Source organism: Neolamprologus multifasciatus, chromosome 3 (genome assembly GCF_963576455.1).
Source record: "Neolamprologus multifasciatus chromosome 3, fNeoMul1.2, whole genome shotgun sequence".
NCBI lineage: Eukaryota > Metazoa > Chordata > Actinopteri > Cichliformes > Cichlidae > Neolamprologus > Neolamprologus multifasciatus.
Genome location: NC_140441.1, coordinates 11,747,467 through 11,766,385, shown reverse-complemented (window position 1 = coordinate 11,766,385; position 18,919 = coordinate 11,747,467). Strand labels below are relative to the sequence as shown.

General features: G+C 43.2%; 1 protein-coding gene across 4 annotated transcripts in view; it reads right to left on the bottom strand.

Annotated features, from left to right (window-relative positions):
* The window catches only part of serpinh2 (serine (or cysteine) peptidase inhibitor, clade H, member 2), a 56,489-nt gene extending 48,144 nt beyond the window's left edge, over positions 1-8,345 (bottom strand). For 2 of the 4 annotated variants that reach the window (XR_014872250.1, XM_085150381.1), the window contains exons 1-3: positions 7,681-8,345; positions 6,404-7,059; positions 272-364 (exon numbers count right to left, since the gene is read on the bottom strand). Coding sequence is in view for 3 of the 4 variants with exons in the window: in XM_085150381.1 (XP_085006507.1) it covers positions 272-364; positions 6,404-7,052 (742 nt within the window). In the remaining variant the exon portion in view is untranslated. The other 2 variants (XM_085150361.1, XM_085150368.1) reach the window with 2 other exon arrangements.
* Between the last annotated feature and the right edge of the window lie 10,574 nt (positions 8,346-18,919).

Sequence of the window (18,919 nt, the reverse complement as noted above, 5' to 3'; positions counted from 1 at the left end):
TAAAAGAAATATACATCCGTTCCACATCTCTTAACTGTTATCCTAGAAGAAACTCACCCTGCCTTGTTGCCGTTTTAAGACAATGCATAAAATATGGAAAATGTGCTAAATAAATCATTAGGGACACACTGATAAATTAGAGCGAGGCACATTGGACCTCACAAATATTCACGTCCCTTTTAGAGCTGGATTCCTTCTCGCTGCATTTATTCCCTGGCAGGAATAGAGCAGTGACAGACTGCGTACAGCTTTTTATTATTATTTTTTTTACCTGCTCTGTGCATCATTACCACTTTGGTGTATTTCTTTCCCAGGAAGGTACGACGATCTGTGCTTTCCTCGCTGAACTCTCTCTCCCACAGCCCTGAGCAAAGAGAAAGAAAAAGCAGTTTTAAATACAGCATGCTTCATATAGATGGACTGCATGGGGAGGGAGGGGATAAAAACAAACAAACAATGAAACAGGAGAAAAAGTGAACAATAGGTTAAACAATGCCATGTTCATAAAATACATATACAGCGACACTGGCTGGCACCGCTCATGAATCATCTGTGTGTACTGCCCGTTAAAAAATGTATACCCTCCTGAAAGCTGCTGAGGCAGAGTGCTGTACTGCAGCAGTTATGAAGACCTTAAGGCTACTGACCCCTATTCAATGTTCAACACATCCCCACTTGGCCCTGCTAACCTCCTGACAGCTGTCAATTTAAGAGGAGCTAAGAGTGGAGGAATTACCGTTGTAATAACCTCACAACACACTCTGAAAGCTGCTGGTCCATTCAATAGAGCAGGGGACACTGGATGGGGCGTAGAGGTCGGCAGATTATGACTTGTACCCATCGCGCTCTTTGTGAACGACACATGAGGCCGGCTAGGGCTATAACTAATGATGATTCTCATTATCGATAAATCATTTGAAAAGGTCAGCGCTCTCGTCACACAAAGCTAAGGTTCAAGGAGGCCAAAAACTATGAAATGCCTCAATTGGCAATGTGAAAGCCTGCAGACTGATTGCTTGGTTTTTATTATTAAGCACCTCTATTAAGAACTGTGCGCAGACTCGTCTTTTGTCCTGTTTTTAATTCCTCTAAAGAAAAACAGACCAAGTTCTCAGAGCACAAGGTGACACTTACAAGCACAAGAACTTTAAGGAGAGATCAATACGAGACACTGTGCCCCATAATTTACCTTAAGACAAAAAGATATACCTCACATGCCAAAAGCTGTGAAGACAGATGCCAGGGGAAAATAAATCATGCTCAGCCTGATTTAGTCAAAACACTCCTACACAGTGCTAAGATAAATATACACTGTACTGGGTTTCACTAACAAAACAAGACACAATGCATCTGCTTCTGCTCAATTTTGTGCAATTTTGTTCTCATTTTCCCAAGAAACTTGCAGCTATGTGTATTTTACAAAAACAAACTACAGTTACATGTGACTAACACACCCAACCAATAAGCCTGCACTCTGGTTTCTGATCATACAGTCTGTGGATGCAGCATCTGCTGCCCATTTTGGAGAAATGACTTTTCCCTTACAGAAATATCAACACCGTCAACAATTATCTTCTATTCTAAAGACTTTTGTGAGCCTCTCACCTTTTCACCAGCAGCAGGTCAAAATAACAGTGCTGTTTGGTACTAAAGTGTAGCGGAAAAGCTAACAAATTAACCAAGATGAAACCAGATAAGCAACATTGGCTGTATCCCAATTCATGGTCTGCAGCCTTAAAGGCCGCATTTTAAGGCCGATTACGTCACGGCGACGCGACGAAGGCTGTCCCAATTCGAAGGCTGCTCGAAATGCGGCCCTCATTTCCCTGAATTTTAAGGACGTGGCGGTGTAGACTTCGTGACCCAACATATCCCAGAATGCATAGCGCGGTGGTGGGTGTGGATAATTTTGCCGGAAAAAAAACGGCGGATGAGGGGCGCCCGAAGAGTAAACTTTAAGTAAGTACTGAATATTATGTCACTTATTTCTGTGCAAGTGTTTAATAACGAAGAACATTAAAAACATTACTGTTGGCCACATGTCGGCAAAGTTATGTGACATTAGTGACGTTTGTACTAACTTGGTTTTAAAGCCTTTACTTTAAAAACGCCGTTCAATAGCTGAGCTTAATCAGAGAATGATCAAAGCTCATGTAGAAACAAACAAACAAATGAACAAAAGATTTTCTCCTTCATGTCTGTCAAACAAAGCTGTATGAAATGTTTTCAGCTGTTAGTATCATGGTTGCTAGGCAACCTGGGCAGCACGACGGAGGCTAGACCGTCCCATTTCACAAGCCTCGCACTTCCGGCCTTAGCGGTCTTTAAGTACGCGGCCCTTGAGGATCGTTGAGGCTGCGTACTTTAACCCTTTAAGACCTACCATAGAACCAAGTCCGCCAGAGCTTATATTATATTATTACATGCTGTGGAGCCATTTTTGGGAGCATTTCAAGTTGATATACATCAATACAACCATTATAGCCCAGATTTTAATAATATGTCTGCATTAAGTGCATAGTAATTACATAAATTGCAAAAAAGTGCAATATATTTCTTGTTAGAGAAATTTAAGAGGCTTATCCCTCAAAACTGTAAATACAAAAAAGTTTCACAAAATAGTTTCCTACCACAGGAAATTTATTTTGAGTGTTTTCATAGTTTTATTTTTGAAATACACCAATTTTTATATGCTGCAGGAAAAACGAAAATAAATATTACAATGCAAATTGCAAAAAAGCAGCATGTGCATCAAAATAAACTATTTCCAGCAGTGCAATATGAGTCCTAAGCATCCCAGAAACAACACAGAAAGTCATAAAGTCAAACATAACTTTTAAAAACACCAGTATAGGCTCATGAGGCCTTGATGGTAAAAAACTACATTTCCGCAAAAATGACGTCACTTCCGGTTTCGGGCAGGTCATGGCGGACATGCAAAAGTTTGTGCTGACGTCTATTCCAACGTAGGAAGTGTTACAAACAGCTGGTCGGATCGGCAAAGCGTGTTTCTGGAATATTATGTTTGTGTTGCTGCAAGTACTTTTTATGCAGTTTTTGCAAAGCTATATGTGGAAGGAAACTGTGACCTAGGACAAGCTGATGGCATAAGATGTAAGTACAACTCCTCCGGTTTCATATGCAAAAAAAATTATTGCGCTAGCTCACGTGGTTGCAGAGCTACTGGGATTTAAAAATAGTTACGCAAAACAGAGCGTGCCCGCTCCGACCGGCTTTAAAGGGTTAAGGCTGCAGACCCTGAATTGGGATACAGCCATAGCATCGTCACTGTGTTACCTCACTGGTAGGGAACACTTATATACACAAGACATATTCAGCCATCATCTATTCATCCACTGGTTTAAAGTCCATTATCTGCAAATCTCTTTCTCTAATCACAAGAAAACAAAACAAAAAAAACACTCACTTCATTACCAAAGTGTTACAAAGAAACACCGACTCACTTATGTACTGAGGATCACACAGTTGGTTGGATGAAAGTTATTCTGGATAAGTAAAATAAGTAAATAATCATAAAAGCAACAAACACCATTATGGTGAACCTCAAAGATGTTTGGCTCCATTTATCTTCAGACTTGGAAGTTACAGAGACGAGGAAGACTGTTTTCACAATCTTACTGTTAGGCCTCGTTACTACACTTTGTCAGTTTCTTTAAACTGTTTAACTTATTATTAAATTCCACACTTATTCTTTTTTTTTTATTAATTGCTGCCTGACTAATTGTTTCAACACTATGGGTGGCATCTCCAAAAGCCAACCAGACTCGAATGGATCGCAGCCAAACACAAATCGCAGCAGAAAAGACGTGTGATTCTCCCTCCCGGGCATGCTAGCACGCATCACAGGCATTCAGTCCGCTTCCTGGGAAACACGCTTTGGAATTCCAAAGCGGCCGGCTGAAGGTTACCTGAAGCGGCAACCGTGTTGTTGAAATGATGTCACGACGATGAACGATTTTCTCCACAGTACACACGTGTAAAAACAAGCACGGGGAGGTTAATGACCTGCCGACCTCCAAACAGACCTGCACAACAGCAGCAGCAGCAGCAGCAGAGCGGCGGCTTTAAACCTGAACCTTTTAATAGCTGTCAGCAACAAACAGCGAGACAACTGCGCGGCGCTCACACAGCTACCGAGTCGTCCTGTTAACTTAAAGCGTAACCCAGCGGAGAATCGATGCGAGCTCGCGGCTCGCTCTCTTCCCTCATCGACTCGTGATTGCGTGCAGTTGTGCTATTTCAGAAGCTGTTATTACAGTTTAAAGAAGCTGGGGCTTCATGTGCCGCCTCTCCCTTTTCAGTCCCCCAGTGCTGTCGCATTATCTTGTATAAGTCTCACTCCACTGTTTTTATCCAGTATTATTTTCCTCTGCTGTCACTGGTGTTTGTCTAAAGCAAAACAAAGCATGAATTAATTAACCAGAGTGGACTGGAACTCCCAAAGGCAGACCCTTTTACAATCCCCTCCACCTCTTTCACTCTCAGCAGGCCAACCTCTCCCGCTTTACTTTTCTCAGTTTCCTCCAATCACTCCCATCTCTTTGCTTTTCTTCTGCCCCTTTCCACCCAGAAATCTCCCCTTTTTATTCATTTAATTTTACCCTTTCTTTCTCTCCCTCTCTCTTTGGCCCTCTTTGCTTTTCGCATCTCTCCGCTATAAACATGTTCCGCTACTAATTGGCCCTGACCTTCCTTTTCTTTGAAAGCTCTGTACAGACCGAGGGAGGAGCGACAGCAAAGAGCTTTTTTCCTTCTTTTAAAATTCTTCCTTCAATAATTAAGTGAAGGGAGGGAGAAGGGAAACAAACAAAAGCGGGGAGAGGGGGGACGGACGGACGGATGGAGATGCCTGCTCAGTGCCAAACTAAAAATAAAATAACACCCGAGATCTCTGAAAACATCCCATTAATAACACATCATCAACTGCTTTAAGTCCTCGGAATCCCAAACATAAGGAAAAAAAAACAAAAGTTGGAGCTGCTGGTTTGAGAAAGGAGCAAACTATCGACCACGCTGAAAATTATAAATCAAAACTAAAGGAATCCAATTTTCCGTAATCTAATTTGCAGCTGCAATCTGCTGCATAATCTAATTTGTATATTTGCTCCACGAAATTAATGAACCGACCAATGAGGGTGGGCTCGCAGAAAAAAACCAAAAAACAAAACTAATTTTGTAATGAAGTCAAAAAAATATCAAACAAAGAGAATTAATTAAATTGCTTATCAATGAATAGTCTGTCAGGGAATGTTATTTCTGAAGGGTCGTCTATCTTTGCCGGATCCCTGTTTTCACTTCAGGAAATATTTTTTTCTACCTAATAAAAAATAAAAAAAGGCACTACCTGCAGGAGGAAGGAGGAGGAACAGAGGCAGATAGACACCGATAAGGAGGATGTGAACAGGAGACATGTGGGAAGGAGAGGGAGAGGAGACAGGGGTAGATTAGACATGTGATAGAGAGTGACAAAAGCACAAAAACAGAGACCAACGCTGCAAAAAAAAAGGAACAAGCGAGACAGAAGGATATATTTAACACATCATCATCAGCATCTTTTGTGGAGACCGCGAACAACAAAAAATGAGAATCTACGTCAGTGGGCATTCAAAATGTTGGCTGTGCTCTGAGACACGAAGGAGGAGATGGTAGATTAAATTCCACAATCACACAAAAAAAGGGAAAAACATAAGAAAAAGGAAAATAAGGCATTTCCTTGACTCATGATAAGTGCGGATGAACAAATATTGCCGACCCTCGCAAATAAAATGCGATATTTATTGGCACATTTAGCGTGCCATAATGAACCTCAGATAAGGATTTAGATGGATATGTTTTTGGGATGCAACTGTTAAATCGCAGATGGAGCTTCTAACCGACTGCGTCCGTGCAGAAATATTGACTGCTTTCCACCACTGCAGCCTGTCACAAAGAGCCGAGCCGAGCCAAGCTGTGCCGCCGCAGACTTGGAGCGCTCCGAGCACAGATGTTAGGCATGACATCGCGGGAGAGAGAGTCTGGACACTTGTTACTCAATTATTTAAGATGACACATCACCCCCCAATGGAAGATGAATAAGCTCTCAGTGATAGACCCCAGAATCATCCTTTATCTGCTGTGTCCACCAGCTGGAGTCCGACGCATGCACGCGCGCACACACCCGTGGAGATGCAGGGCGCACACAGGTGGGGTTGCTGGCACGCGCCACAGAGCGAGCAAAGACTGTCTGTGCTGTGTGATCACTAAAAATGCTGCACGCCATACTCTCAACTGAAACGGGAAAAGACATCAAGCTTTTTCGCTCCCACAGTTGGATGCTCGCTGTTATTTAATATTTCAGTAACCCTGCACTAATTTAATTTACAGTAATGTTGTTTCTACACACCTTTTAAACGCACTGCATTCGCCAGGATCAAAGCTCCGGCCTTGGACTTGATTTCGGCCTCCAAAGGAGCGCCTTCCAGTCCACTAAGGCCGGCCTTAGCCCAGTCCTGAAGCTGCTTCAGGTCAGCCTTGGAGTCTCCTTTCCCCAGAGTCTGATGCTGCACTCTGAACCTAGCCTGACTCTGCTTCACAAAGGCCTGGTCGACTGGAGAGACCTGCTTGGAAAATACAGCCGAGGATGCGTGCAGGTGAAAGCTGGTTCCGTTGGCTTCGCTGACGCTCTTCAACGCCTCGGCAAGACGTTCGGGAACCCGCGTCCCCGCCTTGTCGGGGGACGGTGTGTTGAGGATACCTTGGACCTGGCTGGAGGTGTTACCGGCTGAAGCTTTCCCCAGTGCTCCGAGAGAGGAGGCCACCAGCAGAGGAGAGAAGATGACATTTACGGAGCTCGAGTCGGAGCGGAGGGCCTGGTAGAGCCGCAGACCTAGGGTCCAGCTCGGGTCACCCTGAGGTGGAGGAGGCAGTGGCGGCGGGCGAGATGCTGGACCGGCCTGGGCATCGGCGCTCTTCTTGGATGAATTAGTTGTGCTCCCTTGCACCAGGAGAACTGGCAGAGAAATTAGGAGACAGAAAGGGAGCCTGGGCAGCATGGCAGTTCTGGAACAGAGAGCACGGGAAGGAGAGTCAGTATGAGGATTTGCTCGCACGAGATAATCTGTCTGTGTATACATAACAGCAAGAGGAATGAGGAGAATGCACCCCTCTCAAGGCAAGCAAAGCCCCCCCTCCACAACTATTCATTGCGCATATTTTGATCTCATTTTTAATAGTGTAATACTCACTGCAACACTCATAGTTGAGATAAAGCAATATAAACACAGCCTGAGGGCGCTTTTTTTTTTCTGTAAAAGTGTGATTTGTGTAAACCGCTCCTACAGAGCCACAGCAGTGAGAACTTGATTTTCTAAATTCCTCCCCACTCGGATTCACGGTTATTATCTCACCCGCTGCGCGAAAGAAGCAACGTGCGACAATTAACGCTGATGAAGTTTTCAGGCTGGGACCGAACAAACGAATGAGAGGGGGGAAATGTGCGTTTTCAATCTTTCCTTAAAAAAAAAAAAAAAAGGAAAAAACTTTGACTCCTTACTTTTGCCGAAATTCAACAGAAGTGACGGCGAACACCTGTCGTCTACTTCAGCTTATACTCTCTCAAAATTAACCAAAAGTGTAAAAAAGTCAGGGAAAGAGAGAAAAATGTTCGTTTAATTAATTTACCGTTAATTAATTCACGTGTGTTCCTGTCGTTTTTCCGCGGCTGTGAGCTCCGGAGGAAGTGCTGCTGCTGCTGCTCAGACGTGGCAGAGGAAGTTTACCGTCCCCCGCTAACTTCAGCTCCCGGTTAGCTTTATGCTCTTCCCGAAACTTCCATGAGGAGCTGCCACCGTGAGCTTATTTAGCTTTGGGCTAGTGTTGCCAACTTAGCGACTTTGTCGCTATATTTAGCGAGTTTTCAGACCCCTAAAAAAAGACGCATATCGCTTTTACTCTCAACAAGCAGCGGGTGCTGTAATGCAGTCAGTTCTTCTTTTACTCTTATGCTGTTTTGTGGATCAGGTTTAAAACTACTTATAAACACACACACACAAAGTAACTCCACCAGAGTGCCTATTTCGGGTCACTTTTGCCGGTCCAAGCCAGGATAAAGGAGCAGGGTTGGAATTGTGACATTAAAAAAAAACAATAATTGCTAAAAGAAATTTAATTTGTAGTTCTAAATAAATTCTAAATGCATTTAGGACGTTTTTTGCTCACTTTATGTCTCTTCCACGATGTTATTTCTCTCTCCAGCAGCGTAGGTTACAATTACATTAGCATGACCAATTATGCAAATTAGGTGATGACGTCATTTAGCGACAACCAATAGCAATTTTCCTTACTGAGGAGTTGGCAACACTGCTTTGGGCTGTTTAGCTGTGGGCTCCATGTTAAACAAGCATTAAAAAAAAGAAAGAAATTTAGTTAAAAACCTAAAATAGGGCACACTTAGCACACAGTGTGAAAAATAACTATAACGCTGTTTTCCAAAGCAGTTCTATGAATGACATGTAATCCAGTCTGAACTCAGTTTTACTATATATGACATGTAAATATGCAGCTAATGGTATAAAAACGTTTTAAACCCATTAAACCCTGCCACTTTGTGTCAGTCCTGCTATTCAACTCGTGTTTTTTCCCCCGGCATGACACATTTATACTTTACAAAACCCATAATTAAATATGGCTAAGTCATTGTTGGGATGGGATACCTTTCAGCGGTTCCCTATGGGCTTTTCAGGGATTATGTGGGTGCAGTGTTGGTCTTGGTACAGGTTTTCAAAATGGACAAAAATCCACCGGTTGCAGCAAATGAGGCGTTTCTCCATTCAAAAGAAACCCTTGTGGGTTTGCCGGGATAATAAACTCTCTTGTTCTGGACTCAGTGGGGGTTGTAGTTCCCAAAGGCACTCAAGCGGGGTCGCTAATGGTCTTCTCATCGCTCCAGCTCAGTGACCCCGTGAGAGGCTGCCTCATGTGGTCCAGGGCCTCCCAAACTTGACACCCAGGCCTCCCATTGCGCAGGACACAGACCACAGCGCTGGCAGTCAGATTTCTTTTTATTTTGTCAATTTAAAGATGTTTTTTCTTTTTTAAAACTTCTGATTATGTCCTAAATCTGACTTTATCTTGGCATGTTGATTACGGAGAGCATTTTATTTTCTTTATAAGTGCTTTAAATTGAGTTTCCAGGGAAGCCCCCTACACACACACACCTCACTTTTCAGTAGCCTACTATGAAGGAAAACTAGGGCACACTATGAAAGGCTGTATTACAGCTGACCCTTCCGAATGTCCTCATTCTGTAGTCTCCTCATTTCGCCTCCTTAAATTGTACCTGCCCTCCATCTACAATACTACAAGGAGTAGAGAGCAGATAACTTGTAAACAGTGCTTTGGCACAGGGATTATTGCCCAAAGTTAAGGATGGAGAATGACCATATAGGGTCCTTATCAATAAATATAGAGATAGACTAAGGAGGCTAGAGGAGGATCAGAGAGGGATATGGAGGAAGATAACTGCTTGAGACCACCAATGCTTAGCAATCAGGCCGAACATGACAGCTTGTAGACCCAACCAATTATTTACCCCAGCCAAATCAATAGAGCTCTCTCCGAAAGATAGCCATCAGCACCACTATCTGGAACACATTCGCAGCAGAAAGTACAAGCACACACTGAGCACTCTGCTCGCTGCCACTCTCGCTCTCTGTCTCTTTTGAAAACGCACACACGCACTTCCCTCAGAGACACTTAGTTATCAGGCTTCCTTAGAAATAAGACACCAATCAACTAATTATTGAGCATCCTCAGTGAAAACAGAAAGAGAAAAACAGCAACATATCAAAACTACATCTGCAGCTAACAAGAAGGCGCATTGGAGGTGCAATGTATGTGCATTTGCACAAACGTCCAGTGAGGCTCCCTCGACGGCCTGGGGATGCACGGTGGCGGTGATGAGTCGACCGGTGCAACCACAAAGGTCGTAACCCTGCCAGTGGCGTCACCACCCGTCCCTTGAGACCTCCCAGGGTCGCACCGCAGTCAGTCTTTGCAGTAATGAGCAGTGTTACGTTGCGAGTGATTCATAGAAACCAGGGCTTGCACCTTCAGTTAAACGAGTCCCCGGGGATAATGCTTTGGAATGCGATAAGCTGCTCAGTCAGGACATTAACCGCGATGTGGCTGAACATCTTCCCCTTTACCCGCCTCCAAAAGGCCCACCTCCATGCTGCCCTGCTTGCCCTCACCTATCCGCACCTTGTCCAAGTCCTGAGCCCCGATTCAGTTTCCCAGCTTCAGATGTCAGCGTCCCTCGCAGAAAATGTAGCAATGTGCTTAACACATTATCCATTTGTGCTGCTGTTAGACCTGGCTCAAGGGCTCAGCTACAGAAGCAGCACCTTGCAATGAAAGCACTTACGGTCACTGCCAACTGGCCTCGAGCTATCCACTCACCCCACGCGCACTTCTTGCTCTCATTTATTTCTTGTGTTTCTTCTCAGCCCCCCCTTTGCAGTTTCACACATATTGTAACATTTGTACTATTTTACTACTGATGATAAAAAAAAAAAACCTCCATTAAAAATTGACAGCATAGAATAGTATTAAATGGAAAGGACATAAATTATTGATCAAAAAGCTTCAGTCAGAATATTTGCCCTGATCCCTGCTTTTATAAACATACCTTTTCATAACATACCAAACAACTCTAAATGCACTATTTTCTACTTTGGGTGCTATGGAACAACACGGCCTATATTTAATTTAGGTCGGCCTATATTTAATTTTTATAGAGTATTACAATACGTTTTGTTTTTACATTGCTTATATTTCATCAACATAATGTCTCAGAGGTGTTTTCTTGGATTTAGGTCTGGCGAGTGTGGGAAGTCAGTCAGTGTTATCGGTTACTTCATCCTACAGTAACTGTCTGCATACTCTCACCACATGTGGCTGTGCTTTGTTGTTAGAACCCAGGACCCACTGCAGCAGCGTAGGGTCCAAGGATTTCATCCTGATACCTAATGGCAGTCAGGACGCTGTTGCCCAGCCTGTAAAGGTCTGTGGATCTCTCCATGGATGTGTCGTCCCAGATCATCAGTGACCAACCATGAAGACCGGTCATGCTGAGCAATGTAACCTGCTCTCATCTGTGAAAACTCAGGGCACCTGCCAATTCTGGTATTCTATGGCAAATGCCAATCAGGCTACATAGTGCCAGGCAGTGAGGACAGGGCCCAATAGAGCTTCTGATTGGTCAGAGACACTCACACCACTGGGTTGCTGGAGGTCATTATGTAGCTTTGGCAGTGCTTATCCTGTTCCTTATTGCACAAAGGAGCAGCTATTGGTCCTGTTGATGGGTTAAGGATCCTGTCTCCTGGAATTTCCTGCATGCTCTGGAAATTTTGCTGGGAGACCCAGCAAACCTTCTGGCAAAGGCACATATTGATGTACCATCCTGGATGTGTTGGACCTGTGCGAGCTCTGCAGGGTCCAGATATGGCCTCGTGCTACCAGTGGTGACACTGACACTAGCCAAATGCAACACTAGTGAAAAAACATGTCAGTGACCTCCACCTGTAAAACTATTCCTGTTTTGGGGGTTGTCTCATTGCTGCCCCTCTAGTGCGCCTGAGTTTAATATCATCTCAACAGCAAAGCAGCTGAAACTGATTAACAACCTCCTCTGCTGCTTAACTGACCAGATCAATATCCCAGAGGTTTAACTGACTTGATGCTAAACTCTAAATTTTTTGAGGAAGTGTATTCTACATCAATTCCACGTTATGTTTCGCCTGCTCAGCTTCCTTCCGCTACGTTTTGACTTCATATTGTGCTTTTTGCTTTACCTCCAATGAGGGTTGGATTGGAGACGAGCACATCGACACATAAAGAAAACTGCAACCATTTTACTATTTCTCCAAAACTCACAAACTCTTTCCTTATGAATATGTGAAAATGTCCTCCCACCTCCACCTTCCCTGCAACATTTGCCACCTCTTCTTACTCAGTGTCAACCCATTTCCCCTCCGCTTCTCACCTCCTCTCATTTCATTCACTCCTACTCAATTCCCATCTCTCCTCTCCTCCGTCTGAATATCACCCCATGCTTCCATGTCTCACATATTTTTGGAGTCTGTACAGAACAAACAGCATGTAACATGTGAGCCCCAGTTTGTCAGCTCTGGCCTGCCTGTCTGTCATCAGGTCTGGCCTGTTTCAACCAATAGAGAGTTGGTTCAGACCCCGTCTGGACAGACCCATGGGATGCTGTTGGTTTCCATCAAGTTCCATTGTGGTCTTTTAAAATTAGGGGCTCTTTCTTAATGTCTGGCTGAGCTGCTAAGCTGCAATTATGATTTGTACTGAAGCGCTGCTTTAACCCCAGATTCATCCTGGTTTGGGAATCTGCTGCCAAACCTTCTCTGTGAATTAAACCGAAACACATAACGAGCATATTTAAAAGTCACCAGGATGTTGGCTTTTGCATTTTTTAGTATGAGTAGCTTCTAATCTCTGGGATTGCTCATTACTCGGTGTAATAGGCCGTAAACGGCCAAGGAGGAGATGGAAGAAACACAAGCAAACGCACAAATATGAAGCTGTAACTTCTGAAAAGATGTTTAGGTTTGCTTCAGTGAGTAGCTAAAAATACACATTTTCGATGGGGGTTTGGGGAGTGGGATATGTCTGTGTGCCCCCCCGACGGGGATGTTCTCCCTCCCCGTTATGGATCTAGGTCAAAACTTTATAAGGCAACAGGAGGTATGGGCGGGCAGATGGAAAGAGAAATATGTGTATTTAATCAATGGAGGGGAACGAAAGGGGCCAGCGGAGGAAAGGTGAGGAGGGCCAGCGGTATTCGGGGTCGGGTTCAACATGTTGAAAAGTGTCAAAATTACAGACGCATCTGGTGTTCATCTTAAAGGTTTTCAATAAGCCCTAAAGGTTTCCTGCAACCACGTGAACGCCTGCTAATGCAGAATAGGTTTGATGTTTGACTTTTTTGGGGGGTTTTGTAAGAAAACAGTTCGGAAATTTATATAAAATACTAGAACTTTGGTGAAATGCTAGGAAGTACAAAAGCAAGAGCGAGTGCATCATCTCCGCCGGCACACAGCTACACGGCAACAAAGGCAAATAAGTGGCTTTTAATGTGCTCAGTGAGTCAGACAAGTGAAGCAAATGCCAAGCACCCACAAGAGTACACAGCTGCTTCAAGCAAGTGTTGACAACTATCTTTATTGGAATTAAATATTACTCTGAGCCCCACCCCAAAGTAACCGGCACACCTGTGACTCAGATCGCTCAGACTCAGACTCCGTGACACCAAATCAACACGTCCGCTTTTCTTTTTTTCCACACTTAAGACACCCAAACCTAATCTGCCACACAAACACAACCCCAAGCCTGTCAGAAGTGTGGACGCACACCCTAAAAACACAGATATGTTGACTCCCCCACCCGACCAGCCCTCACCACACACACACGAGCTCATAAACACACACTCACGCGCACACACACATGCTGCTTATATCCTCTGGCTGTGAGTTTGCCAGGAGCCAGCTGGTACTGTCATGTCTGATAGGCTGGAACAGAGACAGAGACGGAGACGAGGCCGGGAGAGAAAAGAAGGAAGGAGGGAAGCAAGCTGGGAAAAACGTCTACAGCAGAATGTATTAGTAAGACCCTGTCTGTCTGGATGAGTGTGTTGCTGATTTGAGGAAGACTGTATCAAAGCCTGGCAACTCATTACACTGTCTCATTTGGGTCCGTGGGGAGTATCTCCTATCCCTCCATCCCAGTCGTCAGCGGAACATTTGTCTCATTCTCCTCCTTTCTTAAATGACCTGCCCTCTGTGTGCCCCCCTCCTCCCCTCCACCCGGTCTTTATTTTACATAATTCTCTAATTTTTATGCAAATAAATATTAGCGCGACGGCGATGAATGGTGCGCTGACAACCAGCATTAGTGAGAGAAAGTGTTTTTGTAGCAGTTCATGTAAGAAATGTTGTTTTTAATAAAAGGGAAGCGAGTCTGATTTTCGCTGCCCTGCAAGACAAAACATAATTAAAATGTTGTTGATCAAGACGAATCACTCAATTATTCTGCGCTGTTCATTCTGGTTCAGAAAAAAAGGGGGGAAAAAAGCTCATATTTGTAATAGACAACAAAACAGAGAAGACAAAACCCTACCTCAGTATTTATCTATGTCTGCATTTGCGTCTGGATCGGGCTGTTCTTGCATTTAATCTAAAAATGTGGAGTTGTGTTTGGGAGAGTTAATGGCCACATTCACCGAAGCCAGGAAAGGTCATAGACTTCTTAATGTAAAACCAATTGTCCATTAAAGACAAATCGCCGTTTAGATCCAAAGCCAGTACAACTGTCCTTCTTCAAGGTTTGCGTGTTTTCTTGAAGATCCCGGATGATTTAATGTTCTGCAGGGATTTTGTTGTTAATATTATTATGCCTAACAAGCTTATTCTTTAGCTTGGCTCTGTATAGGAAGTCAAAAAGAAACCGCTTCACCCATCATTAAGCCAAAAAAAAAAGAACTCCATAACTCCCACACACAGCTAAAAACGGCACATGCTCTGCTGTGTTTTTGTAATGAAGGTCAAACAACCGAAATCTAACTGTTTCTGAAATGAATCTGGGTCCAATTTGTTCAATTTTCTCATCGTTCCCAGAATGAAAAGTTTTAGGTATTTCTGTAAAAGCGTTTAATTAAATAACACTAAACGCCTCCAGCTGTGCTAGAAGCTCTGCAAACCGATGCTCAGACAGAGCGGCGCTTCAATCTAAATGCTGATGTTTCGGCAGGTGCAATGTTTTCATGTTTGCCACATTCACTTAGATTTAGAAGTTCTAAGTGAATGTGAAACTATATGAAAATGAAACTATAAAACTATTGCTGTGATTTATTACTGTTACTGAAGGTCCGCGCTCCGAACCGTAGTAAAGGGACCTCTGGCTAATACGGCGAGTTCGTGTCGGGCTCGTAGCCGAAAACTAGCTTTACTTTGTTGTCTTGGTCAAGTTTGCTAGCGAGAGACAGAGAGAGGCATCGAAAGGCTGCTCCAACGGAACTTATTGTTTTTGGAGGAAAACACGAACACGGTGTACAGTCGAGTCTTAATAGCTTACTTACAACTGGGCTCGTCAGGCTCTCTTCTTGGCTGCAGTGGTTATTATTATATATACATGCTTCCAGCTCCCGTTTCTGCTCGATGACAGCTCATACTTTTCCTTTTTCTCCCTCCCTCGCTCACAGACACATAACGTGTATGGCAGTCCATTCTCCCTGCAGCACGGACTACACTGCCTATGATGCTACATTCTTTAGAGCTATACCTGTAGCATTCTGCCTATTAGCTTAGCATAACAACAAAAAGGCCTCTCTCACCCAGGAAACACGCAGAGAGAGAACGTCACCCTGTAACCATGGCAACCGTAACGCTGCCGCCTGGAACAACAGAACGTAGCTGTCAAACAAAACCCAAACAGTCCTGACCCGCCACAATATGAAACAGGGAAGTACCGCCGTGTAATCCATTTATTTCAACAAAGTAACTGTATTCTAAATACCACCTTTTTAAACAGTAACTGTAACGGAATACAGTTACTCATATTTTGTATTTTAAATACGTAACGGCGGTACATGTATTCCGTTACTCCCCAACACTGCACATATATGAGCAGTTATTTGGAAACATAATTTAAAAGACCTTTAATTTCAATTGTCACCAGGACATAAAAGCTTCATGCATAGTGTATGTATCACCATTCAGAACTGGTTAAGACCACTTATAGATTCCTCTAAAGGTGATGTTGTATTTGTTGAAGTTAAACTATGAGATTTGGTTCAGTTGGTTGGGCCTCGTCAGGTGGCGCAGGTCACCTACTAATCAGAAGGTTCGGGGTTCAAACCCTGGCTGCTCCAGTCTCCATGCCGAAGTGTGCAGTATCCTCAGGCAAGGTATAAAACCTGAAGTTGCATTCAGAGGAAGCACTTAGACACATGTAGGGTAGAAATGTAAATGCTACACCCACATAAACAGAATCAGCTTTCAGGGATTTTCTTACCTGGATGATTGAGCACGCATCAAGACAAAAATAACTGTTGAAGAAAAAAAAAAAAGAGGATACCTGAAATTGACTTGATGATAAAGTATGCATATCCCCAGAGCACTTACAGTTCACCTTGAGAAAAATATGTCTGTAACAGCTGCCTCAGCATCCAGAAGTCCAGACAATCACTCAGCACAAACAGCAAACCCATCTGCTTGGCGACTCATTGAAAGTTGAGACAAAGTTAACTAATTTGTGTGCCAACCTGCTGCTTTAGGTCTCCCAAATCATAGCTCCAGATTCTTTCAAATCCTTTAAGATTTTCTCTGATTTTCTAGGTATTACTATCAGCCAGCGGCAGCTGTAATAAGAGGTTTTAAGAATGGTAAAAGTTAAAAGTTAGTAAGTGGGTTGGTTATGGGACACCTGAAGACGCTACACCCTGTCCTGGCTGATGCAATTATTAGTTTAGTATCATCCTGAGAACCAGCCTATTTATTTGTGTCTTCTGTAATGGACATTTGTTTTCGGTCTATATCTTTTGCTTTATTTAGGCTACCCTGCTAAGTCCTGTTTTACTAAATAGACGACATCCTTGCTATCAGTGTTGGGGAGTAACGGAATACATGTTCCGCCGTTACGTATTTAAAATACAAAATATGAGTAACTGTATTCCGTTACAGTTACCGTTTAAAAAGGTGGTATTTAGAATACAGTTACTTTGTTGAAATAAATGGATTACACGGCGGTACTTCCCTGTTTCATACTGTGGCGGGTCAGGACTGTTTGGGTTTTGTTTGACAGCTACGTTCTGCTGTTGCAGGCGGCAGCGTTACGGTTGCCATGATTACAGGGTGACGCTCTCTCTCTGCGTGTTTCCTGGGTGAGAGAGGCCTTTTTGTTGTTGTTGTGCTAAGCTAATAGGCAGAATGCTACAGGTATAGCTCTAAAGAATGTAGCATCATAGGCAGTGTAGTCCGTGCTGCAGGGAGAATGGACTGCCATACACGTTATGTGTCTGTGAGCGAGGGAGGGAGAAAAAGGAAAAGTACGAGCTGTCATCGAGCAGAAACGGGAGCTGGAAGCATGTAAATATAATAATAACCACTGCAGCCAAGAAGAGTGCCTGACGAGCTCAGTTGTAAGTAAGCTATTAAGACTCGACTGTACACCGTGTTCGTGTTTTCCTCCAAAAACAATAAGTTCTGTTGGAGCAGCCTTTCAACGCCTCTCTCTGTCTCTTGCTAGCAAAGTTGACCCAGACAACAAAGTAAAGCTATTTTTCGGCTACGAGCCCGACACAGAACCCACCGTATTAGCCAGAGGTCCCTTTACTACGGTTCGGAGCCGCGGACCTTCAGTAACAGTAATAAATCACAGCAATAGTACATTCATGTAGTTGTAAACAGCATGAAAATATATTAAGTAATCCAAAGTATTCAGAATACGTTACTCTCATTGAGTAACGTAACGGAATAGGTTACAGAATACATTTTGGGGCATGTATTCTGTATTCTGTAATGGAATACATTTTAAAAGTAACCTTCCCAACACTGCTTGCTATTGATATGCCAATGGAACAATCTAGTTCGATGGGGCGAATCCTTTTTTCTTGGTTCTCAGGAGAATATAAAATCACAGAAGTACAGGTATCTTCTAAAAAAGAAAAAGAAAAAAAAGGATTAATTTGTTCCTAATAACTGAAGGTCAGCATGTAGGTACAGCACCTATGTTCACACAGCTGTCAATTACCCTGACAAAACAGGAAGGAGACACTAAAAATGGAGAAAACTGCAGACTGAAATTAGTGAGATGACAACATCCACAACAAAAGGTTAGTGATTAGTACATCGCTGCATGGGTTGATCATTTTATGATAAAAAAAGCCATGACCCTAACCTTCCTCCCTGTCATCAAAATGAAATTTTAAGCCCGGCAGTGACTGTTTCCTGAAGCATTAAAACTGCTGTCTAAGACACACTAAGCTGTAGTATGTCGTCAGGTTTTAAAAGCTAAGCTTAAAGCCATGCTCCACATCAACATTGCTATAAAACCCGTAGAAGGATAGAATGACAGCTGAAGGGTCTTCTGGGGCTCGTGTCAACTCAAAAAACAAGGGACAAAAACACACTGCAACCCAAAACATGAAAGCCTTAGCCTATGTGTACGAGTTTGGACCTGGAAACAAAAATGAAGCTGAAAAAGTTGGGAAAACTCCAAAGTCTTTAACATATATTATCAGGAGAGCAGCAAAAGCTTCGAGTGGTACATCTACAGAAAGTCCATGTTGACATGCATTATTGTGCAAAAGTCTTGAGCCACCCCTTTTATCTTTATATTTTGCTTCTGAGGAGCCAGACGTTACCTGGTTTTGAGTTCTTCAGGATTTCTGGAGGGCTTTCAAATTTTTTTTGGAGCACTTTTTGATTGCTAAGCCACTTAACACTGACATATGAATCTTTCAGGCATGAAAAAGGCACCTAACTCAAGTGATGAACTCATGTTGTGTCTCCCATGTAACAGGCAACTTATCAATGAGCAAAATATAGATTATATCTTTATGCCCTTAAAGTCTGTTGGAAAAGATCAATCATTTGTAGCCATAGTTCGCCTTAAATTGATCAGGAGTGAGGTACAACAGTGAGTGTCTACAGCTCTCTGTAAAAATGGTGGAGACTCTGTCATGGTTTGGGGATGCATTTCAGCCAGTGGTGTTAGAATTATGAATGCAGAATGTAAAGTCGGATTTTGATTCACAACGCAATAACGTTTGATTGGAAAAAGCTTCATTTTTCAGCTTGCCATCCATCCCAAAAACACATTACCAATGCAGTAAAAA